The 27,629-nt window shown below is 42.8% G+C and overlaps 2 protein-coding genes across 4 annotated transcripts in view; one reads left to right on the top strand and one right to left on the bottom strand.

Annotated features, from left to right (window-relative positions):
- LOC131461508 (guanine nucleotide exchange factor VAV3) overlaps positions 1–14,732 on the bottom strand; it is an 88,869-nt gene extending 74,137 nt beyond the window's left edge. The window contains exon 1 of one of the 2 annotated variants that reach the window (XM_058632815.1): positions 14,297–14,732. In XM_058632815.1, coding sequence (XP_058488798.1) covers positions 14,297–14,503 — 207 coding nt within the window. In that variant the 5' untranslated portion in view covers positions 14,504–14,732. The remainder of the gene's footprint in view (positions 1–14,296) is intronic. The other variant, XM_058632823.1, reaches the window with a different exon arrangement.
- A 6,828-nt stretch (positions 14,733–21,560) lies between these two features.
- On the top strand, positions 21,561–27,605 carry LOC131470746 (crystallin J1B-like). Of its 2 annotated transcripts, none has more exons than XM_058646810.1 (10): positions 21,561–21,672; positions 21,978–22,044; positions 22,578–22,757; positions 23,477–23,575; positions 24,023–24,115; positions 24,399–24,555; positions 24,741–24,856; positions 25,758–25,835; positions 26,203–26,342; positions 27,263–27,605. In XM_058646810.1, the coding sequence occupies exons 2-10, from the start codon at positions 21,978–21,980 to the stop codon at positions 27,380–27,382; spliced, it is 1,050 nt and encodes a 349-aa protein (XP_058502793.1). In that variant the 5' UTR covers positions 21,561–21,672; the 3' UTR covers positions 27,383–27,605. The 2 variants fall into 2 exon arrangements, with proteins under 2 accessions (XP_058502793.1, XP_058502703.1); XM_058646720.1 differs by having other exon boundaries at positions 21,572–21,672; positions 21,975–22,044.
- The last annotated feature ends 24 nt before the right edge of the window (positions 27,606–27,629 follow it).

Genomic DNA, 27,629 nt, shown 5'->3' with positions numbered 1-27,629 from the left:
TCCAGCTGAATTAGGTTTCACAGTGGCCTTAACAAGAACGAGAGAAGTCCCCCAAGCAGAGCGCTCCAGATAAGAGGCAGCGTAAAGTAGCGAGCGAGTGAATAATATTCAATGTTTACACTTGTTCACATCACTTTCTTTTATCACGCGGGTACATCCTGTCTGCCCCGGAGTCTCTTGAGAGTCCCACAGGACCTCAGTATATTATCTGAGGGAAGCAGCTTCACAGAGACAGTGTCCCTGGTGCATTGAGCTGAAGACAGAGAACCGTATCCAGCAGAGAGGAGCAGAACGAGGCAGCTACACTGTCACCTTATACCACGGCCTCGTGTGTGCATGTGTGTGGACTCTATGTATGTACTAGGTTATAGAAAACGGCGCTCACTGTTACTGTGGAGTGCACTTTTAAAGCTGATGTAATGAATCAGGAAGTATCACTGGAAAAATGGTCGACATAGCAGGGTGTTTTCCGATCATCAGGTCAACTTTCACTGGACATCCTGAGGTCAAGGAACAAGTCACTGACATCTAGACTCCAAAACGTTTAATCCTAGTAGCAGTGTGACATTGATGTGAAGCACTTTGAGTAATGTGGGTTAGATAAACATTGATTGATTGATTGATTGATTGATTGACTGTTGAGTTTCATCCACAGGTTATTTAAATACGCTGGGATCTTGGCTCTCTCTCCGTGAGCTCCTCTCGTCAGATGGACAGATGAACTTTAGATGATCAGATGGTGTCTGACTCTCTTTTACGCCGGGTTCACACTGGAGACGTGTGCGCAGTGCGTGACGGCTCCAGTGCTGATCTGCTGCGTTCAAACAAGGATCTGCTGTTCAGCTTTTGCCATGTTTGACACATACTTTTAAATGCATATGTCTGTGTACTGAAATAAAAGCCAAGACTCTTCAGCCTTGCATCATCCCACTTGCACATAGTGTATTTCACAATAAAGCTTTGTGGAAAAAGAAAATGAATGTAATCGGGGAACTGAAATGCTGCACCTTCTTTTTTTTCTCAGGTTGATTTGTAGTATTAGGTGTAGTGAAAGAGTCAGTGTGAGCGCCTGTGCTCTCTCTGAACTCCCCTGAGTGGCCAACTTCTTCTTTCACTCTTTCTTGGAATCTTATAGGTCAAAACCAGCCATCATGCTACAAATTTAGTCGTGAGGCTGTAAACAGAGGGGCAGAAAAGTCATTCTCTCTCAGATTACTTCATTTCCATTTTTGCTGAAACATTAAATGGACATAATAACGTCGTATATCCTGCCTACCTTTAAACTGTGTTGAGGTAAAATGCTATCTTTGTCTCTAATCCTTTGTTTCATTCAAAAGAGTTGACACATCAGCCAAATCAGCTGTTTTATCCTGTTTCCAGTCTCTCTGATAAGCAGCTACTGGCAGTGGCCTCATGTTTAGTATGCAGAGGCGAGACTGATCCCTGACTACTGTAACTTCCTTTCTGAATGCTGACAACAGGCGAAAGCGGTTTCATTCAGAGGAAGACCATTAAATGTGACTGACAGCTACGGGAGAACGAGAGATCCGAAACGCCTTTCACGCTCACAGACACGGGGAGGTGTGTTATTATATCAACCAGCAGCAAAACATTTATTCTATCACAATCAGTAAAAATGCCAATTAGTTCATCATATTTAAAAATGCTGAGTGTAAGATTTTCTCTATCAGACATGATTAAAAAAAAAAAGATGACACTGATGAGCCAAGACCTTGGAGACCTGGACTTGGAAAGTGGATAATTGCATTTATTATTTTACTCTATGAAACCTGCAAACCACCTCGTTGTGTACAAGAAGGAATTAAGGAGCGATTATGTTGCACCATCAAACAGGAAACACACACGCAAACACATAAAACCAACAGAAAGAACATTGCGTGGAGGATTTCAACTCCCACCAGTGCACTTCATCTCCAGAAACAAACCATCTGGAATATAAAGCAGAAGAAATATCCCTTTAAGACAGGCCATCTCACTCCTGTGCTTTTCATATGAGCCCTGTCGTGCTCTGTATCCACAGTAAGTGTCAAATATCCAAGTCCACGCTCCATAGCAACAAGCTGAAGCTTTTTTTATGGGCCCGATGTGTATTGTGGAGCTTAATAAAATCCTGTTCTCCTATAGATCGACACAATGAAACACAGCTGGGGTTTGCCTATCTCACTGCTTAAAGCTTCCTGGGCATCCATTAATGGCAATCAAATGGATGAGTCTCTTAAAGAGGAAATTAAGGCCAGTACAAAGAATCTAATTTGGTGTTTAAAAGCTTTTTCTCTTGTGCTCAGTCAGAGCAGCGAGGGACAGCCAGGAAGGAAGATACAGAGAGAAGAGCATGCAGGGAGTGAAAGGAAGAAATCTGTTTCAATCAATGTGCTCCAGCCAGGTCACAACCAGTGACATGTCACAGTCCAAGAGATCAGGTGACGTACATGTCACGTTGAAGCTTTTGTCAGCTGCAGAAACAGGAAATGGGAGGTGGAACGTAGACAAAGGTCTGCTGACACTGACCAAACCGATGCCCTCTTTCAGCCTGACACCACAGTCCCAGCCAGGGTGTTTTAATGGATATTAATGAAATGCTGTCAAGATAATGCAGCGGTCAGCAGCTTTTTTTTAAATCGTGGTAACAGTTTTCGTAATAATTCCTTCTCTTTGCTTCACGTTGTGATAACATCTGCACCAGACTCAAGGGCTACATGGGTCAGACTGTGTTTTCCAGTCTCATTTTCCAGTCACTTTCATGACTCTGCATATGTTAGCTGCATGGTGATCATCTCTCTGTTACCGTCATTTTTCCAAGTGCTGCCCCTCCTGCTCTTTTCCTTCAATATTTGTGCCATATAACACACAAATATATAAACAGGTGAATTTTTACTTTTAACAAGTGAGTTAAAAAACTCAAATTAATAAAACTACATATGATTAGCACTCAATTCTTCAGTTCCTCTCAGCTCTGCTCAAAGTCTTAGGTTGTTTCTCACCCTATTTCTGAAAGATTTAACATTTTAAGTAAAAAAGAATCAGCACAAGTGATCCTTATGATGGACATCCAGGGCTACAATGATTATTTGATTATTAATCAATTACTAAATGAATCATCAACTATTTTGATAGTCAATTAATTGTAATTTTGAGTGTTATCTGGTGTTTCAACATGTTAAATGTGAATAGTTTCTGGTTTATTTGCTCCATATAACAAAGACATCATGAAAACGGAATCATTTTGGTTTGAGGACAAAACAAAAAGCAACATTGTTATTATTTTCAACATTTTGCAGACCAAACAAGTAATTATTTTAATCAAGAAAATAATCGTCAGGTGAATCAATTATGGAAAAAAAATCATTAGTTGCAGCATCATCATGCTAATAATTCTCATCTAGAACGATTCAACCTCCACACATTGAAAACTCATGTTACATATGTAGAAGAAACACACATTGACAGACGGGTCCATGACCTGCTCAGCAGTAGTCGAATGTAAACAGTAGCAGTGAGCATAGAAGAGTATTTAGCAGCTAAAGAGCCAAATATTACCTTAGTTAGATGGTGGAGGCCAAACACAGAGCGAAAAAAGAGAGAAAACTGAACAGTCAGGTGACCATAAAGGTAATTCCATAAAAATGCTGATGTTGCTACATGTCTGCTGCAGGCTCTACAATGCCAGGGTTGTGTTTGTCCATGAGTGGCCATAAAAGTCTATTACAGCAGGTTCATTCACTTCCTGTTCCTGCAAGATGACAAGTTTTCCATCTCCAGTAAAAAAAGAAGAAAGAGAGAAAAAAGAGGCAGTTCAGGATGAAGAGCATTTTTTGTAATGCATGACATCTAGTTAAACCTGCCCCAGATGCCGGTCCAACACACCTGATTGAGATGAACAGCTCGTCATCAGGCTTCTGCAGAGCTGTTCATCTGAATCAGGGCAACATCTAAAACATGCAGGGCAGTGTTCCCTGAGGACCAGGGTTGGGAAACACTGGACTAGACGATCCAGTCAAGACACAAATCCCTGGAATCAAAAGATTTAAGAATAGGTAGTAATAGCTGTTGTGTGTGCGCAATGTTTTGTGCTGAGAAATGCAAAAAAACTGTGGATGAAGTCATGGCTGAGAAGTTATGGTTCTAAACAAAAGTATGCAACATCCGCTCAACTCGCTCTCATTGAGTATGTCGGGGTTCTCTCTGATGTGCTGTTAAAAGGCACCCGCGGTTGTCAGAAGAGCCAGATCGGGACCGAAATCTGGCCAAATAATGGTCTAGTGTGGGGCAGGTTTAAATGTACTGGATCATGTCACTGTGGCAAAGAAGAGAAGAGACTCCCTTACTAGTTTCCTGCCCAAGTCTCTCACTAAAAAGTCAAGTTGTTGACACACTATATTTTAGTTCATGAATCTGTACAAAGTGCTAATTAGTGCGCTATAGCGGAGCTAGTGGGTGGATCTTTTTTTTTTCTCTTTTTTTTTTACCCCAGTCTTCAGTCTTTGTGTGAAGCTAAGATAACAAGCTGCAGGCAGAGTAGCCTCATGCTATATTTATCAATGCTACAGAAAAGACTTGATACAGTGTTCACTATCGTCACGTGGCAAACTTGTGTCAGCTCTTTATATGGCAAAAACGATAAGAAAAGCACAGGTGCAAATAATCAAATTAACGACGGCTGGGTTCCATTAAGCTTCCTCAGTTTCACTGCCACGTTGTCCTTATATTCGAAACAGAGACACAGTTCATGTAAGCTGTGCTTTTTCTGCTAAAACAAAACAAAAATGGCTATTCTCTTATGAAGGAAAAGTGTCTGTTTCGGCTGCTCACGATGCTCAGTGTCAGCACTGAAAAGATCCCTGACCACGCTGAAACAGCAAAAGTGCATCGCAGCCATCTGGACTTTTGTGAAGACGACACAAAACAGCCGGCCACGTCTTTTTTTCTCCTCAAGGTCGTCCGACAACATGAACATATATAAAATTATAATATTAAAGGTTAATGAATTTTTGACATTTAACCCTTAGTACCCATGGTACATTGCTGTGGGAATAATACATAACGCCTTATATGGACGTCCTGGGTGTGTGTCTTTATAGATCATATATTCAGGCTTTAAAAAATGCTTCTTATGTGTTGAACTTTTGAACTTTGTCGAGTCAAAGTTATGATTGATTTTATATCGCATTTTTAGTAGCGATATAAAGTAGCAATAATTGTGCAGAAGTCACAAATTGAGCGTGACTTCAAATGAGCCAAGTGAACTTTGAATTGTGACATATTACATATCCAAATTTCACAAATTCAATCCAATTTTATACATTTTCAGTACTTTTTGTGTGTTTATATAGTTGGTGAAAATTCTTTTTATTTTCATCAGATTGCCTATAGGTTGTACTGGAAAAATTATAAAAAGACACTCTATATTGCACATTCTTATACCCTCTGTATATACTGTTTGTTTTAAGTACGTTTAGTAAAGGAAAAACGCTGAAATGCTCTGTGTTCTAAGGGTTAAAACACAAAATCACATCTGTTTCTAATGAGTGATTTAGCTCCTGAACAGAAATCAATTGCATCCACACTGACACACCTGAAAATCCGCGACGTTCACCTTACAATACAATTCAAAGACACTTAACTGTCCCCCATGCCTCTGCAGTTGTTTTAGATTCCAAATGTCCTACTAACAAGAAAATTAAGAGCAAGGATTTCCGTTATGAGATCAATGATGAGGCGAAACTGAAACTGAAAGTAAATGTGAGTGACTGCATCGTCATTTTCATTTCTTTGACACTAAAATGGATTCAATCCTCTGTTTTTGAAATTGGAAAGTGGATGTCGCCTAATTCATATAGTTCTGTCAATGAGGCAATAGGGGAAAACACCACCGCTGTACCACCGCTGATCCTCCCCCCCACAACAACAATAAGTGTCTCTGCGGGCACTTTCGATTAAATCCTTGTTTTAACCCCAGTGACCCCCCCCCGATATTCACTCAGCTTATAGCCACCCCCCCCCCCCCCCCCCCCCCGAATAGACAAGAGAATTGAATTAGTGTTAGTGTGTGAGATATGAATCTCCTTGACTGTGGGAGCATTTTGTAAGGGTAAAAAACGTGGTAAGGGTGGATTTGAATATCGCATAAACTGAGTGATGCATGCATAAACGTGAACGTGTGAATGCACAGACACTGAGGCGTGAATGGTGAGTTCCTCTTTCCTCCTTGCCTCCGAATGCTGCCCTCTGTTTTTTGCCTCCTGTTTGAAAAGGTGTGAATAATGCGGCCGCTGTGCTGCATGAAAGAGGACGGTGGACTGGGGTCTGACTCATGTTTGTGTATGTGTGTGTGTGTGTGTGTGCCTCTTCAGACATGACTTTGACTTATAAATTGTCCTGGAGGACGACACAGCACTTGAGTTGATAAATTGAGGATTTGTGCCTCCAGAGTTCCCACAGATTTTCATTTTTAAAAGGACACACTTCAGTCTGTAGAATGATAAACAGAAAGTCGCGTTTTGGTCCTTACTGGTTTCTTTCTCCCTCTTCTCGCCTCCATAACACATATAAGGATATTACCATTTCCACTAGACAACAGTCATCCATCACTACCACTCTGGGTCGTTCAGTGCGAGACACCTTATACATAAGTGTCCCTGCAGGAGAGGACGCAGGGTCAATAATCTGCAGCAGGCGTCATCCATTCCCGTACGGTGTCTTCTTCACGCAAACACAAACAAATGCATGAATGTTACGCAGACATATAGGTTTGTTCAGGCTGTGCGATCTCGGCTATGGTACAGGATCGTTACAAATCACACCGTGCAACATGGTTACTGACACCTACGGAATCCGAGACTACGGCGACGACTGCGTGATCAGATATGAAGCAGGTAACCAACGTCCTTGGCATGTGCCGGATGTAAACAGCAGAAGAAGAAGAAAACTCCATATGTGATGGTCACTAGAACCCCGTCCATAAACCATATAACAAACCATGGAACAACCTACCACATGATCACATCAGAAACTCAAAACTCACCTCTTCAGACCGGCTTATTCACTCTCATAGAGTCTTATACTTTATACTCTCATCTTCAGTAGTGATGCTGTTTCTTGTATTTTATTGACACCTGCATTTTGTACTGTTTTCATACTTGACCTTGAGTGTCCTGAAAGGCACCTATAAATGAAACGTATTATTATTATTAGTAGTAGTATTATTATTATCTTACATTTCTGACACAAAATTCACACTCACTATATTGTGTTTTCTCAGATTTTTCAGCTTCTTAAATGTGAATATTTTCCGGTATCTTTGCTCAGATCATTGAAACTGTTTGGGAAACAGTGATCAACGCATTTTTAAACATTTTATCGACCATTTCATTGATTATGGTCGCGAGTTGCAGCTCTACTTTGGTCACAAGACCATGCCACTGGCATTTTTCCAACCTCTCTCGCAGTAAGCTGTAAGAAATCACCACCATTGTCTCACATGGGGCGTCTTTCAGCTCAAAATCGTACAAAGTCAACCAGGCTTTACAACCACCTCGCTCGGCTCCAGGTTTCCCCTACAATGAACCTGTCAGAAAAGATTGCACACTAACACACACTCTCCGCCGCTGGCTACGTCCGTGGTAGTAAGTCGTTATCTCCTGAATAAACATGCGCAACTCCAGACAAAGCAAAGCATAATCATTGCCATACTGCCATACTAAACAGGGTGATACTATCATTCGTTTCACCTTGTTTTGAAATGTCTCCTCTGATGTGCGTGTAAGAAAATGCCACTTGAGATGATAATAGTTTGCCAGTAAAGACAATAGACTGTATTGACTTTCTCGGAGCTTTCACAGCACTCAGCAGTGATTAACTGACCACCCCCCTTCTCTGTCTCTCACACACACACACACACACACTAGAGCAGAGTAACATAATAAACATCGACTGCAGGAACGTTCTCTACCTCTGAATATCACCTAATAAAATCAGCATATACATTATCCATGCTTTACTGTGCACTGGAGCAGAGCCTTTACTGGTCGGCTGTGGGTGCAGGCCCGTTTCCTTGGCGACGGGATGGAACGAAAGGTCAGTGCGCGCCGGTCACGTCTACATGCGCGAGTGAGACGCAGCGCAATCCTTGCGTCCACGCCGGCGGACGTTAAGCAGCACGCGTCGTCGCAATGACGCGGTGGAAAAGAACCAGAGCGACGCCACTCTCTGGATTTGTAAGACGGGTGAAAAGGCTGCATATCCTGTGCAATGTGGCGTTCTCACACTGACAGGTGCAATCCTTTCTACGCGACGAATTTACGAGGGCAGCCGAGCAGCAGGAATAAAGAGGGAGTCATCACAGGCCTCGTAAACTGCATAGCAGCCACATGTAACTGGTGGTATTAGTATGCAAACGCAGTAATGTTAAGGATCAGTATGCATGTGACATGTTGTATGTGGCGGTATCTGACCAAATTTGATATTTCCATATATCCTGGAGCCTTATTGTTCCCATAGAAACGACACAGGAAGGTATAGTACATACTCTACACTTATGTTCCTATGAGCTTCATCCTTGGGCATTAACAAGGTCAAATCTACATGATAAACAGTATGAGCTTGTTTCCATCCAAACAACCAACCTGAGACTGCACCCCCTGAGTGATGAACTGAACTAGTGGTAGATACAAGCTTTGGGTAACAAGATAACAACAACCGTTGTTAAGAAAACAAGGGAATAGTCGGCGAATAGTGAAACAATGATTCTGTCTGAGACAGACGCCAGTAGAGTTCAACTTTTTTTGGTTTGTCATCACGTACAGTCACTTTCGAGAACAATCCCACATTTGGTTTTAATCATTCATAATCACAATTTGATACTAATCCCGAAAATGCCTGTAAAATCAGCCCTCGTCGTATCAGCGTGCATTTGAGACGCCTTATTTTGCAGCACTCTGTAGCTGCAGGTTTTAAAGTGTGTATGACTAAGTGAGTGAGAGAAAGAGTCTGGATTTGATTTTGTAACTCTCACCCTCTCTCTCTCTCTCTCTCTCTCCCACGCTGTCTTGAATTTTGTCCTCGCGAGTGAAGCGAACGCCTTTGAAGACTTCACTGTGTGTGAGCCCCAGCTTTTCTCCTCACTGCTTGACACCACAGAACAAAAAAAGTCTCGGCTTTATGAAATAAACATACATGCCATGTATAATGCATAATGGCATTATTAAAAAAGAGTGTTCCATCACGCTTGCTGAGGTCAGGTTAAGGTCAGTGTAGAGTTAATAGAGCTGCCAGCACCTGTCCAGTATCTGCATAACATACAGTGACATCTGATGATGTGTGACTTCAAATATGCTCCAAAAAGCCTCAGTTCTCTGTGTGCACTAGCCTGTATTCCATAAATCAAAAATAAACAATACAGTGGCATCTCTTCATTTTCTCCCCTGCTTTTTCGCTCTCTGCCGACGCTCGTTACTCGTGCTCCGTCTGCCTCGTACTCTTGCTTCCCAAAAAATGAAGACAGAGTCTTTGAAGCCGACTCTATGAGGCACTTAGTGAGGAGCGAGGCGGCTTTACTCTTCATTGAGTTTGACATCTCGGTGCTTTGGTCTGAACTTGATCAAGCGCATGTTTAGTTTCACTTCCTTCCTCTATTCCATTTCCTGATTTCCTGTGCACGTCAGGGCCTCGCGGCCGCTCCGTCACAGAGCGCTTCAGCTGCTCGTCTCATTATGAGTCCACGGCTTGATGGGGGAACAAAGTTTCTCACTTCTCGTCTTAACGAGATATTTGTATTTCAGTGAATGTGCAATAAAGATAACACTGTTGAATGGATGTGTTTACATTGCAACACTTATTTTGGCTGAAACTTCTCATTATAATGTTCAAACTAGTTGAAAACACCGAGCGTATCGCTGACGACACGTTTGCCTGAGCGCACTTCGCCTCACCGCAGTTACGCGACAGTTTGTGCTATTGGAGAAATTCCAACAGTTTCGGCTGAGAAGTTGCACGTCAACGCCGACCAATGTGGTTATTATGGTAATTTCACTCACATTGTTTCGGGAAGCCGGAGAATCATCAGACATTGGTTCAATTTTTAAATTTAACAAGCAAAGTTTTGTTGTACATGTACAACTGTAGTGTTTTTCTGAATAAACCTTAGTGTTTTAAATTGTTAAAACAGTATTTTAGCATGCATTAAATTGTAAATAACTTAGACGTTATTCTGGAAAAATGCATCCTTTTATGGTTAAAATAAGCAACAACAGCAAAAGCCCAGATGGACATTTTGAGGGTTAGGCGTTAAAGGGTTAACTGATCTTTCATTGTGTTTTTGGACATATCCCCCAGCCCTAGTATCAGGTCACAGAGTATCTACATCCTAACCAGGCTTTACTGCTATGTCTCTTTAGACAGTTTTCCCTGGTTCTGCCATGGGCAAAAAAAAGCATTTTATGCCTCTTAAAGTAGGCGCAGGATCCGACACAAGCCGAGTCTGAAAGATGTGTGCAGTCGTCTCGGTACAAACGGAGATTCAGCACAATGCCAGCCCACATGTTTTGAGGAAGAGAAGCATGGAAGGAGTCCACTAAACCATGCAGCCACTGATTATGTGGCACTTTCTCCTAAAGAAGAGCAGCAGTAGCTGTGGTTGAGCTATGTCTAGACTATGTAATTGGTACATAAGCGGCCTGTAAAATAATGATCAAAGGCGGGTGAAAATGTCGCTTCGCACTGATCGCCGGCTCCTAGCGGGAACCCCGAGAACCATTTTTTACAAGTGGTAAACTTCCGCAAATTCCACGTGTACATGCACAGAATAAACATTCGCCAGCCTGGTGCGCTCGCGGCACTTGCATCATTCCTCGTCTGTCAAAGCTGCGGCACCCATCGTCTAATTTCATCAGCAAATAGGGGGATTGTTTCGACTGCCCCCTGATAATTGTACTGCTTTTTCATCATGCACACGAGCACTTTGCTGGCTCTTTGTTTCCCCCGACTGAGTCCATTCCTCACACAAATACGGCCTACGCACAAATATTGTCGCAGAAGGAGAAACAGGCCGCCCTGAAGCCAGCATGACACATGTCGACCCTCCGGAGCTCCTAATGCAATGTGTTTTAATTACGCGGCAAACTGCGGCGCGCGGAACAAACCCCGCTAGGACCCTTTATGTCCACAGAGATGCGTCTATAGAGGCCAGACAGGCGCCTTTGTAGCCCTGTTCCTTCACTGTCTTTGTCTTCCTGTCTCATGAGTCCCATGGGTGAGGCCACTGTGGCGTCCCATGTGTTCACACTGGCCAATGATAAAGTAGCTGCCACGGACCTCATGAATTATGCAGGACGGGGATGCAACTCCACCCTCAGTTATGTTAATGTCACTTTGGGGGACACAGAGGGAGGAACTGACGCACATGTTAGAGGACGGCTTTTGAGTCGCAACCTTCAGGCAACCTTTGGTCCTGAGAAGTGGTCTTCTCAGGACCAAATTGGGACAAAAATAATGAAATACCGATGGTGAACTGGAACACTTCTGATTCACTTTCAATAGTATAAAGCATATGTGGGTCCATTTAATCCAAACACTACTTAGCTCAAACAGAGCTATCGGACAAGGTTGTTCTCCACGTTGTGAGGGAAAATTCTAATCTTAAAGCCAACTTTAAGTTTAAGTACGCACATATTCTTATAACCAGACCTGGTGTTCAATATTAACAGCCATAACTTAGGATAAGACACAAACTAGGCGCCTTTCAAGGTTCCTTCACTAGATACCAAGGCGCCAGACATCTGGACCTGATACACTGTTTCAAGGCTTACTGACTATATGTATCAGACCTGGCACTCTGCGATGAGGCCTTTCTGTTCAGATGTTCAGGCATTTGTCTCAGTTCTCCTCTGAGATCCTCTCCTCTGAGCTGTCGACAATAAAATCTTTCAACTTAACTCTTCAGAAGAAAACGTGCACCCAACCATGGCGGACATCGCCATCCCTGAATCGCCATCACTTTGGCAACATGAGCCGCGCTTGATACGTAGTTAGCACCAAGCATCGCCAATCACCAAGTATTGACTTCTCAGAAGAACGGTGCATTTAAGTGTTTATGAGTTAGTTATTTCCACTACACTAAGGACCTCTATGCAATGTATTTACACGTACACTGTGGACAGATGCTATGTGTTTGTGTCTTTTTTTTGGTCTTTTCAGGAAGTACAGGGTGCACATGTAGATGCTGAACACTTGCCCACTCTTGTATTGTCCCTCCAACACAGACTTGCTATGTTTTTACTCAATAAAAAACAGTTTTGCTGCATGGACAATAAAGTACCTACAAATACTACATCTAGTCTCCACGCGTTGTTGCTGTTGCGGTTATACTGTCTATAATAGTTTGGGTTTTTTGCAGGTAAAATCCTCTGGACAGGATGTGATGCACTTGACAACTCTTTCACAGTAAAGACGACCCCCTGAAGCTGCTTTACATAGTTTAACCCAGTTGTTCAATAGGCAAAAATAAATTCACAACGAAAATAATCTCCCACTTAAATAAGCTGATGATCCATGATGATGAATGAGTTTAAAAGAAACACTAACAGCCCTGACAGTATTACTTGTGTATGGTATATCCTCATGGTATATCCATGCACATGCACTTTGTAAATATACAGTTTAGTGCGTAAGCCTACAGCTAATTTACATCTGAATGGAGTTTTATCACTGACTCACAGTGAGTAAGTCACTCAGCCATGCATAAAACAAACTCGGCCTATAAATAACCAAGGCCAGGCACTGAACACCCTAATACATAACGTGTCATTATGTCACCGGCTGACAGTAAAAGCCTGAACTACTGCTGTCTGTCTATTTAGTAATCATATTGTTCAAGCATAACTTCTAACACTTAATGGACTGTCCGGCTCCTCTTACACCGCCAATCCAGTTTTGTCCGAGGCCTCCGAGTAAACAGATCCTTCGACGGTGGATTTCCACTGCTGCTGATGATATTACAATCCTCCAATGTGCTTTTTTTTTCGATTGTCCACCTCAACAGCGGGCGGCATCATATTGACCGCACCACTGTGACTTTCAGTTTGGTTTAGAGCAACAAAAAACTCATAATTGGGCCTCGGATGAGATCTTTCGATCCATTACATTATGATACTGTAGTGCAGGCAGAATCTCATTTCTGAAAAACAGGTCAGGTTTAAGGGGTTAAGATTATTTGGTTAAAGTTGGGGATAATGCTTTGTCGAGGCTGTCCAAATGAATGGAAGTCAATGAGAGTCCTCAAAAGGATAGCTGTGCAAACCTGTGTGTGAGTCTACAGCATGTCTGTGTTGTCACGGAGCCAGATCCACTGTTATGAAGGTGAATATTAATCTGGCCGTGGCTCCGGCTGTCCTGTTACTGAAGCAGATGGTAGCTCACAAACAGGAGCCATGTGGTCACATCCATCTCTCCATCCATGGTGATTTGGATTCTTATTTTTTATTTTTTTTTTTAATGAGTCGTACAAGTACACAATTACACATTTTATAAATAATTGGTAAATGTTGTGAGATGAACCCACTTTTCTGCAAAGTAATTCTTACCCTCACTCACTGTGTGTCTGCATCACCTGTAGGGGGCAGATTAAGGAGCCAGAGCACATAACGGTTCAGTGATGCCCAACAGTGTCTCTGAGTCACAGTTACTGCAGGTTACTGATTTGAACGAAGTGAAAAATATGACATTTCGGCTCATAGTGTAACTTTGAACAACGCTCACTATGTCCAGTTCGGTGTCTACCAAATGCCGTATAATTATTCAGCAATTTAGTCTTTACTTGCTCACTTTCATGTGTATTCAAGTGACAAACCAGATTATAAAGAGCTAATTAATGGTAAGGAGCACATCGTTTCATCGGCATGTTCTTCACGCACAAGTAGTGACTGAATTGAGTACAATTTCATCTATTGGGAGTTGAAGACTTCACATTTGAGCGGATTTTCCGCCGTCAGAATACAGTGTGGGAGCCGCAGGGAGCGGCGTATTCGGCGGATTAAAAAAGTTGAAATGTACCAAAAATCAAGTGCTATTTTGTGGCTCATATGAACCCGAATTTGATCTCGATCCATCCTTGTTCATCATACGATTCGGCGACGTTCTAGCATGGACATCATTTTACTGAGAAGCAAAACAAACTTTAAACTGAAAGAATCCTGACGAGATCTGGTTTCTTCCCTGCACCGGGGGCTATAGGATGTAGTTAAACATCGGAGCGGCAGCGGGTAAATGAGCGCTTGTATCTCACCTGTGACATTTGAGGTCTGAGGTTGATCTCCTTCAGGTTGATGGACTGGCCTCTCAGGTTGTTGAGCAGATGGCACAGCAGGACTCCATCCCGGAGCGTCTGGGCCAAATCGAATACCTGCGCGGACTCCCATGTAACCCGGTGGTTGACTGGTAGCACCTTGCAGTTGATCAGCCACAGCGAGCATTGCCTCCAGTACTCCATCATTATCGAGACTTCGGCGAGGACGAGCGAGGGCAGAATGTCTTGTTATTCTTCTGTGCGAAGCGGGAGAAACAGCTGACAGCTCGACACTGCTTCTCAGACCGTGTCCATGTTCACTCTGAAACCCGGACAGGAGGAGCGGGAGGGGGGCCGGCGGACAAGCAGGCAGACGACCGCTCCAAAGATGACACTCCGGTGCACTGAGGCTGTGGATGAGAGAGAGCACCCTGCTCTCTCTCTCTCTCTCTCTCTCTCTCTCTCTCTCTCTCCCCCTCTCTCTTCCCTCCCCCTCGCCTCGTTCCTCACCTCTTCCGCCTGCCACCCACAGACCGCCTGTCTATGTGCTGTTGTCACTGACTAAACACTCAACACTGCACAACACAACAGGGACTACAGTATAGTTTAAAGGGGGGGGAAAAAAAACAATATTTATATGAGAGCTTTTCCATGACCAGGGGATCACCCACTCCTGATGACAGTCCACACACATATGGAAGAGATTAAGGGCCACAACAATTGAAAGAAAGAAGAAATAAGCATGAATTCTGAGATAAAAGTCAGAATTCTGAGGTTTTTTTCTCGGAATTCTGATTTTAATCTCAGCATTCTGACCTTTTTTTGCTATTTTTTTCTTTCTTTCAGTTTTTCTTTTTACATGTGGCCCTAATACTCTTCCGTACTTACATGTTGCATGTTTCAATTTCTGCTGAATATTACACACCAGACCTTTAAATGAACTGGTATTGGTCATCATCCTGTCAAAGCCCGAGTCTGGTTCTGTTTCTCCGTCACGTGCAGTATCGAATGATATAAAATGACTGCATGTTTGCACGTTACACAAACAGTCAGCGGCATTTTTTACAGTCTCTGAGTCATAATTGCAGTCGTAATGTTGCAGGTTTAATTAAACAGAGTGTCGACGATATGCTCTAGGCGTAACGATAGGCGTTAGTTTACATTCGTGCCATGTGTGGCTTCATGCTCTGCTTCTGTGATGCATCTTGGATATTCCTGACCTTTCATTTGCAGGAGTGAATCATTATGGGAGGAAATGGCACCTGTGTGTGTGTGTATGTGTGATCTGCACACACCTCATACGTGAGAGGTTTCATTGGGCACAGTTAGAGCTCGGTCTCCTGATTTTGCCTCTGTATTTTATTTATTGTTCGACAGGTTTGCTGGTTTTCGTGGTCGGCTGAAATCAGCAACGTTGTGCTTCCTCATTTTGAAAGAAAAAAAGGATGTTGGGTGTTTCCAAGCCATCGTATGACATGACACCGGGTTTAATGTATAATCCTGGGTGAGAATATCTGTATGCTCTTTAATGAAAAGTGTAGAGTCACTTCTGTTTTTGACTTCTTCTGTTGTTAACAGTGTCCGCCCACATGGCGAAGCATTGCGCGCTGTGATTGTGTCTGATTTAGCTCATACGGTTTAAAATGTCTATAGTTATACACACATTCACTTGTGTGCAGCTCTAAGGCAAATGTGGTAACTATGACTTACTTAACAGAAATTCACTGTGTCTGCTTAGAACGACTGAGGCAGTATATGTTTTGTCTGACGCTGGGTTTTTTCCTCTTACTGCTCCCGTCTGTGTGGGTGAAAAATGTCTTCAGATTTAGATGCACACTGACTTCCTCTGCTTACACTTGGGCTTCAAACGAACACGAAGGGTTTGATGTACAACGTCCCACTTTTGATTTCCATTTTTATACTTATTCTTAATGAGTTGTTTTTTTTAAAGTGTAGTGTAATCAGCCTTAACTCAGCTCAACTTTGTGTATAAGAAGTGCTTCAGCATCATAAAACAATATACATTTGAAATAAATGGATGAAACAGACTATACGACTGGAAAAACTTGCAAAATCGCAGACAGGAGCGATAAAAGCGATGGCATCAAATGTTTTTTGGAAACATCACAAGCCAGGAAAGCACATGTGTGAGAGCTACAGTGTGTGTAAAAATTAATAAGTAGGCTACATATACTGTGCATGTCCAAGTGCTGCTAATCACATTAAGAGTGAAACATGAAGATGCATGAACACACGGAATCCAGAAACGATTGGAAGACGGAGAAGAACTGAAGCTTCCAGTCTCGTTTCTTTTTATACATGGAAATAAGATCTACCGACTCTTAGATTTGCAGAGGAAGGAAACTGACGGGGGGAAAAAAAAAGGCATCTGCACAAAGAAAGTATGTCGATGAATCACTCTGTACAGAGTGCATTTACATACACAGACTCAACACAGGCCTGTGCAAACAATAGTCCAAAAGATTAGTCTCCAGCGTTTGCAGCTGTAAACACTGGCGTTGTCCCGGATTCCATCGCTCGCTCTGCATCTCGGCCCCCTTCGCGTGTGCGCAGATGAGTGTGATTCTGTTTGTGTGCGACGAGCAGAGCGATGAGGGTTCTGAGTGTGTGTGCTTCACGTGTGGGCATTAAGCTCCGTGTCCCAGTGGGGGCACAGACTGGATGCCGTGGCTTCATAGCGCAGATGACAGCAGAGGTGGCTCGTGGCCGGATGCTGCGTGACATGCCTCTCAGCACCCTTCTCCTGTTTCAGCTTCCTCTCCTGGACTGGAGGGACAGTCATGGCAATTATCAGCATTCCCCTGATTAATACTGTACAGGGGAGACACACACACATGCACTCATGGAGTACACCATATCATTTCAAGGACTGAGGATGTTCTCTCATAGCTTTTCTCTGCGGCAGCCGTACATACACTACATGAACTGAATCATTACAGCATTACCATGAGGTCTTTGTTTAAAAATAGCATCACACAAAATAGCCCTATACTATAGAGCAGTGGTTCTCTAACCTTTTATACCGAGTACCACCTGAGAAAATACTGAGCTCTCGAGGTAACACCAACGTTAAAATACAGTGGCGTAAATAGGCCGAGCAAAGCCAGCTCTCTCATCATCCTCCTCTTCCTCACATATTCTTCACACACTGGTATAGTGGATATAGATTAAGCAGCGAGAGATAAGGTGACTCTAATTATTATTATTTCACATACCCTGGTATCTACAGCAGAACAGTATTTCTGATTTTCCTCCAAGAGCCACCAGAGGAAGCTCGCGTACCACTGGTGGTGCACGTACCCCAGTTTGAGAACCAGGTGAAAAGTGTCTTAATTGCTCTCGGGTTTCCTTCAACACACACTTGGAGATTTCTGGGTTATTTCACCTGGAATCTGAGCAGCACTTGAAGGTACCGACTAACTGTGTCAGCATCCAGGAAACAGCATGATTATGTGTGGGCACATATGGCAGAAACGATAGTATTGCCAATATTTTTTTTTTTTAATTATTGTGTTAGTGTCACAGCAAGCAAGGAAGCAAGCAAATAAAAGTGGGACACTAAGGATAAACACAAAGAACGAGAAAAGTCATTCTTAAAAATGTTACAAACCTGGCTTATTTAGGAATTATAGACTGCAAGTTTTCAATGTGCAAATATCAACCATAAGAACATGTAAGAGAAATTACAGTCAAATACAGTGTTGATACATCGACTGACTCTCTCTGTCCAGCCTGAAAATGGTCTGTGAAGCATAAAAACAAACAGGTCGGGTGATAACGAGCTGTTTCATTTCCTTCCCATCATTTGCTGTAACTTCAAGTGATAGAGAGCAGACACACTGACATCTCTCCGCTCATTTACCTGAATAATCTTCTATTGTGAGGCTCTGTGTCGCGTTTAATTCCATTTTAGTTTAATTATAAATGTTGCACAGGTTTTAATAATAGTAATAGTGTGTCTTGAATTATGTCTCTATTTGTTTGTGTCTGTTTTATTACTGTTCTGTCTGAGTGATGTTGTGTAGTTTTGGAATTTCAATATCGTATTCTGTTCTTAGGGCGACACTGATATATCGGTGCAGGGACGACAGATAAAAATAGCCTCTTGGCTGACTCTGGCACATTAATAGAAATGTTTATCAATGTTGTATTGTTCCTGTTTTAATAAACCTGAAATCTGTCCCACCACTTCATCAAACAACGCATAGGCTGCCACCCTGCCACATTGCCTGCGCTCCATCAATACCTCCCTGCAGCTCTGATTTACCCGGCTTCTTTCTTCTCCTTGTGTCACTTGATCTGGCGACAGTGGCCGGCCTGTTATTGCAGCTTGTGTGTCCTCTCTCTGTGAAGGACACGTCTTCCCCTCATGCTCTCTGTTTCCTCCCTCACGTAACAATGTGGAATTATCTCACAGCTGCACCTTCATGAAGTCAGTTCATCGACAGGACCCCGATTACAGCAAATAATGTGATCCATCTAAATGCAGAGAACATCAGTGTGTGTGTGTGTGTGTGTGTCACTTAATCACTCGTCAGGCGACTCAATGAGGGCGCCAGAGTGTGCAGTTCCAAATTGGGCAGTTTGGCTTTCTTTAAATGTTACATAATGGGTTTTTTTTTTAATGTTACATATCGGAAAATATGTTTCTTTGTGCATTCGTTGCCCAGAATCAAATCAGCCCAAGATGTAATATCGAAGAGCAGCTGCTGTTCATTGTTTTCTAACTGCTATTGATCGCCTGACCCTGCCCCTAACACGCTATTTTGCTGGATTAGGAGGCCAGAGGAGAAATCAATGGCCTGGGATCCTCATGAGAGTCCACGGATAAGTGGAGGTCTGGCCAGGCCTTTGCAGGCGCTCCATCAGCACTGGAGGGGATCAGCTGCGGGACCCAGTGAAGTGGAGAGAACATGGAATCACAATCACAATGACCAAAGGGTTTTTTTTTTTTCATCACGCAGTATTTTGACTGTGGTGTTGTGGTGCGAGCCTGTGAAATGCAAGTTCGCCAAAAGAATGGAGATTGAGAGGCCTGTCTGTGGTCTAGGCAAGAAACAGTCATCACACCGCCCCCAACAAACAGGGGCGTTGGAGCACTTTAGGCAAAGCACATTGTCTGTGGTCCCCCCGCTCTGAGAACAGCTCGTTACATCAGGCAACAGCGATGACACTTTTGTGAGAACACCCTTAAATTTTATGATTTACTGCAGAAAACTGCAATGACGCCACGGCTGGAACTCTCCTCGTGGCTCATTGCCAGCGAGGCCCCCATTCAGAGTTGTTATTGATTCATTGATCCCTCCCGATTGATCCACCCTGCCCTGAGACATCCAATCACAAGTGAACAGCAGCGGCGAGCGCGACTCTTCACACATGGCATTAACACGCATCCTGGATTCTTTTCCTGTGAGCACATGTAATGGGATCTCTCTCCCCCGTGCTGTACGGAAACACACACACAGATGTCATTTCTGATGTCGTACGTGTGTGTGTGTGCGTTGGTCTGAATCAGCGCGAGGGAGACGAACAGATCAAAGGTCTACTCACGCAGCTGTAACATGAAATACGTGTGAAACGATCTTGTGAGCAATCAGCATTGATGTAACAATGTGTGACGCCTCAATCTCCACTGTGCTTATCAAACACACCCTTCCTCTATTTATACTTCAGCACGTCCCGTCCATCTCTCTATGCCTGTCATTTCCTTTGCCTCCTCACAGCGATAAGATATTTGCTCATCACTTCTCATATCTCATGCAGGGCTGGCCCAAGCCTTTATGGGGCCTTAAGCTAAACTTTGATTGGAGGCCCCCCTTCCCACCACCACATCGCCTGTGCTTGACTATTGTTGATATAAATGTAACACTATAAATTGCATTAATTATATCATTGCTGTGTTATTTACTCCAAGCCAGCCTCAGTCAGTGAAATCACAAAAATAGTCTATTTATAATTTGCACTTTCATATGGGGGGTTAAAGTGAAGCGAAAAATAAATAATAAATAAATACAACAGCAGACATTTTGCATTTGCTGCAAACAAAGACAAAACCCTGGGAGGGGACAGATGCACAGATTTGCACTAAAAGTGCAATATTTAACTACAAAATAAAACTAAACAACTTATAAATAAACATTATTTAGATATAAGAATGCAAAGATATCTAGATTTCTTTAACATGTTAAAATGTCAATGTTGACTATCTGGGCCCCCATAATGCAGCCGATTATGCCTCAGACCGGCTCTGTGGAGAATGATTAGATCTTTTCCTTGTAGTATTGGCTACATGTGATAAATGTGTGTGCTGGAAGGGTAAAAATACTTCATGTTCACTATGAAACTGCAGCAGGAAGGGGACATGAGTTGAGATAGCTGTCTTTAGTGCATCCTGTGTACAGAATGCTTTCACACATGCTTTAACCCCCGTGCTGCAGGTGCACCCATGCTAATTTGCCGTGGGAATAATACACAACTCCTTATATGGACATCCTGGGGGTGTGACTTTATAGGTCACAAATTCAGGCTTTAAAAAAAAATGTGTGTTTTCTGTCTGCTTATGTGTTGTTGAGTCAAAGCTATGATTCATCATTGTATATCGCATTTTTATATAAAGTAGCAATAACTGACACAAAATGGACCCTTTTTCTTTGGTTTTTGTTCATAAAAATGAGCCGAGTGAACTTTGAACTGTGAAGTATTTCTAAATTTCACAAATTCAGTCCAATTTTAAACATTATGTGTAATTTTTGCTCAGGTGTGTTCATATAGTTGGTGAAAATGTATTATTTTTTCATCAGATTGTCTAGGTTGTGCTGAAAAAAAGCATACAAGACCTGCTATATTGCACATTCTTATAGCCTCTGTATATACTGTACGTGTTAACAGTAATGGAAAAAAGCTCTGTGTTCTACGGGTCAAAGTATGAGACCCCATGCGTTTAAAACACTTTCAGGTATGTATTTTTCGCCCATTCGAATATCTCAGGACAGATGTCGATACAGGTCTGAGACTCATTGGGTCCCCTTTGCATAGGGGCCCCAAAGTCTCTTGAAAAGCCCCTGAACACAAAGCCTTTTCTATAAGGCACTGAAGCTTCTTTTTAATACCAACACTTACTGTTTTACTGTTGAAATATGAAATATGAAATGAGTGACATTTCACTTGTGTGTGTGTGTGTGTGTGTGCTTATCTCCAAGCTGGTGGTATCCACGCCCCATCTCCCCCTGTCAGGAAACCAAGGCAACTTCATTCAACACACACAACAAGTGGACGGTACAAGGTGAAGACACGGTGTTGAGCTGAGGACACATAAAGTCTTATTCATTTATCCAACGACACTCAAGGTTTTCAAGGTATGACAACACGACACAACCGTTCCCTCCGTTAAAAAGAGATTTGAAGGCTAACTTTCTGATCTTTTAACCAGGTGTAATGTCGCTGAATAGTATGTATTAGTAAGAATTTCACCAAATATAAATATCACACCGAGTATTATAAGAATTTCCAACAACAATATTGTTTTTTTTCTCTTCTTTTCCTCAATGATAGTAACATATGTTCTGAAAAACAATGTTTTTACAGATGTTGTTTCATATGCAGATGAACAAGTGTTTTTTTGTTTTAACGACGGTTGTATCTGTGTGTGTGATGAAAGCAGATGGCCTTGAGTGTGGCGGACAGAGCCATAGGGGCCATTATTGGGGCAGCAGTTGCAGATGCAGCAGGTAAGAGAACGGATGATTCTGCTGCTGATACTGACTCTGTTAGAGCGAAAGGATAAAATTCAAATACATGGTGTGACGCCCCTTTATGCCCAATGTGATGCAAAACAGGTCAAATGTCACGCTTGTTTGATTTGAGTTGAAATGTAGATCCACGATCGTCTGCGTTCACGCGGCTTCGTCATTGTTTTCTTCCATGTTCTGTTATCAGTTGCACTGAAGCCGTGTGTGTGTGCAACCGATAAAAGACGGGGCGGACACAAAGTTACGAAACCCAGCCGCTGTTCTGATAAACATGAACCAAGAGGAAGACTTATTTAACCACCACACATCACTCTCATCAACCCACAAACCATATATAACAACATATATCCTGAACGTTAGCTTTTACAGCCTCACACACACACACAATCACACTTTCATCACTCAATATGTGTCAATATGCTGCCCCTCTGATATCGACATCAGGAAAATAGAGAACGATTGAATGTTCCAACCGCTTTTTGTACTGTGTGCGCGCTTCGCCGTCCACGCAGCCCAGCCGATGCACTGGATCTACAGCCCAGACCGGCTCAGAGAACTCCTGAGTGATGTGGAGCCGCGTCCAGAGTTTAGGCCTCAGTCAGCGAATCCTTTCTACCGCAGAGCGACGGGTGAGCAGACGTGCTATGGCGACCAGGCCTACGTCCTGCTGGAGTCACTGAGTCACTGCGGAGGTACTGCTGCCACAAACCATGTGTCATGTGTTAACATAGCTTCCTCTGAGGCACTGGGAATGAGCTGATATCGGTGTTGTTGGGCAGATACCGGCCACAATTACTGGATCAGATATCGAATGTAGAGAATAAGTGAAATGCCAGACGATCCATAATGTACATGCTTTTCTAAGCACTGGTGGCCAGTGTGTGAGTATGGGCTGAAAATGTCCGCCATGCTGATAGAGCGTCATGTTTTTGAAACATTATTACATTATTATTAAGTTGGTAAATGCATCAGAATAAATGTTTTTGTAAACAGCCGAGTTCATGTAAAAGAGCTAAAAAGAAATGATATTGGAATGGGTAGAAATTCAAGGTTGTAGAGCTGAGATGTTGAGATGTATGATAGCAATTCCTCACTTCCTCTTTTCTTTTTTCTTTTTAATTGTATGTGTTGGTGGGGATGGGTGTGGGGTTTTTGTGTTCCTCATTTTGTTTGTCCTGTGAACTTTAGATACCTCTAGATAGATAGATAGATAGATAGATAGATAGATAGATAGATAGATAGATAGATAGATAGATAGATAGATAGATGACCTCAAACCTCAAACCTCTTCCTGTCATCTTAATTTTAGTGATGCCAGATGTCAACGTCATTTTTGTCTGCATACTTAAGAAGTAGAGTATGGTGGTGCTGCTGGTGCAGCTGTATAACCGTTTTCTTCACGTGTTGGCAGATGTGGACGTGGACGACCTGACTAAGCGCATCTACAAGTTCTTTGGCCGGGGAACTGAGTACGACCTGCCTCTCAATGATCCATACAGGGAGAAAGGAGGTACGGCACCTCGTCATTTTATCACATATCAATAACTGTGTTCACATAATTGACCCAGCGCGCCTGAGACGATGCGAGTGCCCATGTTACTGTCTGAAACATAATGATTTTCCTGTCTGTGGGTGGGAAAATCCCTTTCCGTGAAAATATTCTGTACAGTCAGACTTGCCCGAGCTGATGACCAGTACATTTTTTTTACCGTCAGGATTCCACATAAATGTAGTGCTGATATAAATCACCATAACAGCACAGTAAACTGCAGGCACCTTTATGTCTGGGCTGTGTCATCATCATAAAAAGTGAAAGTCTTCATGAAGGGACGGAGAAAAGAATCTCCCACCTACAGAAACTTCTGAGGGGAAGTTTCCTCTCACCACATTGTCTCTCAATACGCTTGTAGCCGTCGTTATAACTTTATATGAAGTTGCTGTTATTGCTATTTGCCAGGTCCTAAAGCCATTCTCCCCATCGATGGCCCGTGGAGGCACGCCAGCCTGAAGGCTTTCATCAGAAACGTGGATGCCGGCAAAGATGAAACTGGTAAAGAACAAACACTAAGCAGCAGATTAAGAGCCATAAATACATGTGCAGTGTCATGCCAAAAGGCTTTCATCAGTCTCTATGGTTTCCTCTTGCTCCTCCACCTGGCTACTTGAAGAAACTGCATAGAACTATATGAAGGAAACACCACGAGTGGATATTATGTAACAGACGACCAAAAATGATGACAATAAATAATAATAGCTACATAATTAAAAAAATAATAAAAAAAAACACTACCAGGCTGAAGATTCAGATTGTTGTGATCTCTGTGTTTTGTGAGGCTGTGATGTGGACTGCCAGATGGACGGTGTCACTAAACTGGCCCCAGTCGTGGCCATGTTCGTTGGACGACCCGAGATGCTGGAGAAGGTGGAAAGAGCCGTGCGGGTCACGCAGAACGACGACATGTGTGTGGCTGTGACACTGGCTGCTGCGAGGTATAAGAACGACAACGCAATAAACATCACATCACACATCATAATTAAGCCGCAATACAATGTCGGTTAGTAAGCACTGAAGGTCGGGTTGCTGTTGTGTCTGAATGTGTGTGGACTCCCAAAGGCCTGAAGCAGTTTGGAAGTATAAGACAACCCCCTTTTCTTTTTCTGTCTGACTTTATAAGGTTTTTGGAGCATTTCATTCTGAATGGCCCAGATCCCAACGCCCTGGATGCAGTTCTGGCTCAGCTGAATGACCCGAAGAGACAGAACCCTCAGGAGCTGGACCGAGCTGTCACTGGTAAGAGTAAATGTGCTGCTGTATGTGTATTTTTAGCTCATCGTTCAACTCCCTCTCTATCGAACTGTGCAGCACTACAGCCTGCTGGAAGAAGAAGAGGAACTCCTCCCTGGATACGCTTCAAAAGCTAAACATACCCATCACCTCTAAAGCTGAAAGTTGTCCTTTTTGCTTTTAGCGACAACAATATGGAGAATAAAGAGATAAGAGAACTACTGTAAAACAAAAAAGACAAACAAATGTGATGTGACTGACATGTTGCATGATGTCAAATTCAGCACTGCACGCACTGGTGTGGCCGTTTATCACAGAATATTCACCGTTACCACGGTTGCCATGGTAACCTGCACACAGCTCAAAAGAAGGTGTCATTTCGCCACGTAAGACGGGGCAGAAGTGTCTCGTTTAGCGAACACGTCTGTCTCATTTCTATCGACATCTCTTGTGCGTCTTGTCCAAACACTGAAAAGATGTTCCTTAATTAAAGATCCTCAATTAACAGAGATGTTTTCCTTCTTTCATCACTGTCACATGAGCTATTTGACTCTGCAGCTCTGCAATGAGGATGAGAGTAGTGTTTACCTCCTCATTTGACTCTGTTAAATGTCAAGCTTTTCTTTTTGAAGAGTATTTTCAGAGCTGCTAGCAGCCTGTACACTGTTTTTTACTGTTTTTTATGTGAAGTTGCTGAATTAATGGGGCGATTTATCTCCCTTTTTAGGAAGAACATAGACTAAGCATATCTTATTGGGAATGTGGTCAGCAATTCCGTGCGTCCATCTTAAAGGAAATTCTGACAGTTGTTCTTTTTGAAATCAAACTATTGTTTTTAAAGCTGTTCTAACATGTGCGTTGACAACAGGCAGTAACTTATAATGTCCTCCCACTGTCTCTGCTTTAGCCCATATCCACCAGGTGAAGGCGAATCTGGCCAAGACATCCCAGGAGCTCATACCTGCTGTGTTCACAAACACATGAGGTAAGGCCGTCAGTAGCAGGTCTATTGACGTGGCATGGCCTTCCTGTCAGTGCTTCTCTGGGCCTTTGATCTCCTCACTATTACGTTCTCCCTCCTCCTTTCCTTCTTCGTCTCCTACTGAGGTGGGTGTCTCAGATTTTACAAGGCCGTGAGCCTGGGACACTTAATGTGCTCACGGGGAGATCAGCTCCCCAGATCTGTTCACATGCTTCATATAAAAAGGAAAAAGTAAAGCACAGCGTGGTGCCGTTTTTTTAAGGGATATTTAGCCTACTAAGTAAAACATTACCCCCGACCACATCCTCTCATCTATTTCTGTAACATTTGCGATGCCTCTGTCTGCCACTGACTCGGTGTCTGTGTCCAGCTTTGCCCGGTGCATTTCAGGGAGCGCTTCATGGAGTCCTGACGCTGAACCAGCTGGAGGAAGCAGTCAGGGACACCATGCGCTGCGGGGGATGCACCGCCAGCCGAGCCTCCTTCATAGGAGCCTGTTTTGGAGCTCAGGTAATTTAGACATAATAATGTAGTTGACAGACACTCAGAAGGAAATAATAAAAAAAAAATAATAATTTTCCACCCTGAAGATAGGAGTGGGGCCACACAGTTGGTGTAATGGATAACACTCTTGCCTTTGCAGCAAGGCGACGAAGAATAAGAGCCTCTCTGCACAGAGTTTGCATGTTGACCCTGTGTGTGCATGGGTTTTCTCCAGGTTCCAAAAACATGCAGATTTGGAGATTAGGCAAATTGAACACTGTAAATTGACCGTTGTTTGTCTGTGATAGACTGGCCCTGTGGTCTACTCTGACTTTCGCCCTATGTCAGATGGGATTGGCACCAGCAACCCTCATGTGGAGGATAAAGCAGTAGAAGAAGAATGCATAAAAATAGGAGTGAATTTAAAGATGTTCACTGACAGCGTTCAGTCAAATATAGTTGAATATAGCCGCAATCATCAAGTTGAGAACAAGACAATAAATACATTAATAAATAAATTAATAAATAATAGTAATAAATAGTAAAAGATATTGACTTAACCAATTAATCGGTCCACTTCTACTTATATAATACAGCATAAGCTAAAATATGGATAAATGTGGTTGAATTACTGACCCTAACTCCTGACTAACTGACCAGCAGCTTGTTTGCTTTTTAGTGCAATGGATTCAATGTTGTTGTGGTTTTTTTGTGTGTTTTTTTACACTTTTGATTACCAGGTGGTGAAATACATCATAATCATATTCACATGTGTCACAACGCGTGGCCTGACGCTCACTTACATTCAGGGTCGAGCTCAGACTGACGGCAGTGCACGGAAACTTGCCGCCTGTTGTCATTGTTCTCTTGCTGGATGAAGTCACCAGTGAGCTGATGTTGTATAACGTCTCCTGATGCTTTCAGCTGTCATCTTGGTGTGTTTTCAGACCGGCCCTCAGGGAATCCCAGAGTCTTGGAAGGACAGGACGCTCAGATATCCTCGGCTTCTGGAGCTGGCTGAGAACGTGGTGCAAAAAAACAAATCAGCAGTTGAAGTTCAGCCTTGAATATGACTGAAGCTGTTGATAAGACTTTCCCATGTTGCAGTACTTTGACACAGCAATCCATGATGGTCTCATTTTAAAGTCATGTACTGAGTGAAACCTGAACCTCTTTGCTCTGGAAAAGTTGCTTCATGGGAGAGAGTGAGTGTTGTGTGAGGAGTGAGACATATTCATCTAGAGCAGCTGCATTGTAAGCGACAATAATAAAGACTGTTTATGTGCTTAACATGTCTGCGCTGAGCCATTCTTT

This window comes from Solea solea, chromosome 1 (genome assembly GCF_958295425.1).
Source record: "Solea solea chromosome 1, fSolSol10.1, whole genome shotgun sequence".
Taxonomy (NCBI): Eukaryota; Metazoa; Chordata; class Actinopteri; order Pleuronectiformes; family Soleidae; genus Solea; species Solea solea.
The sequence above is the reverse complement of the archived record's forward strand: the minus strand, read 5'-3'. Positions and strand labels throughout refer to the sequence as shown.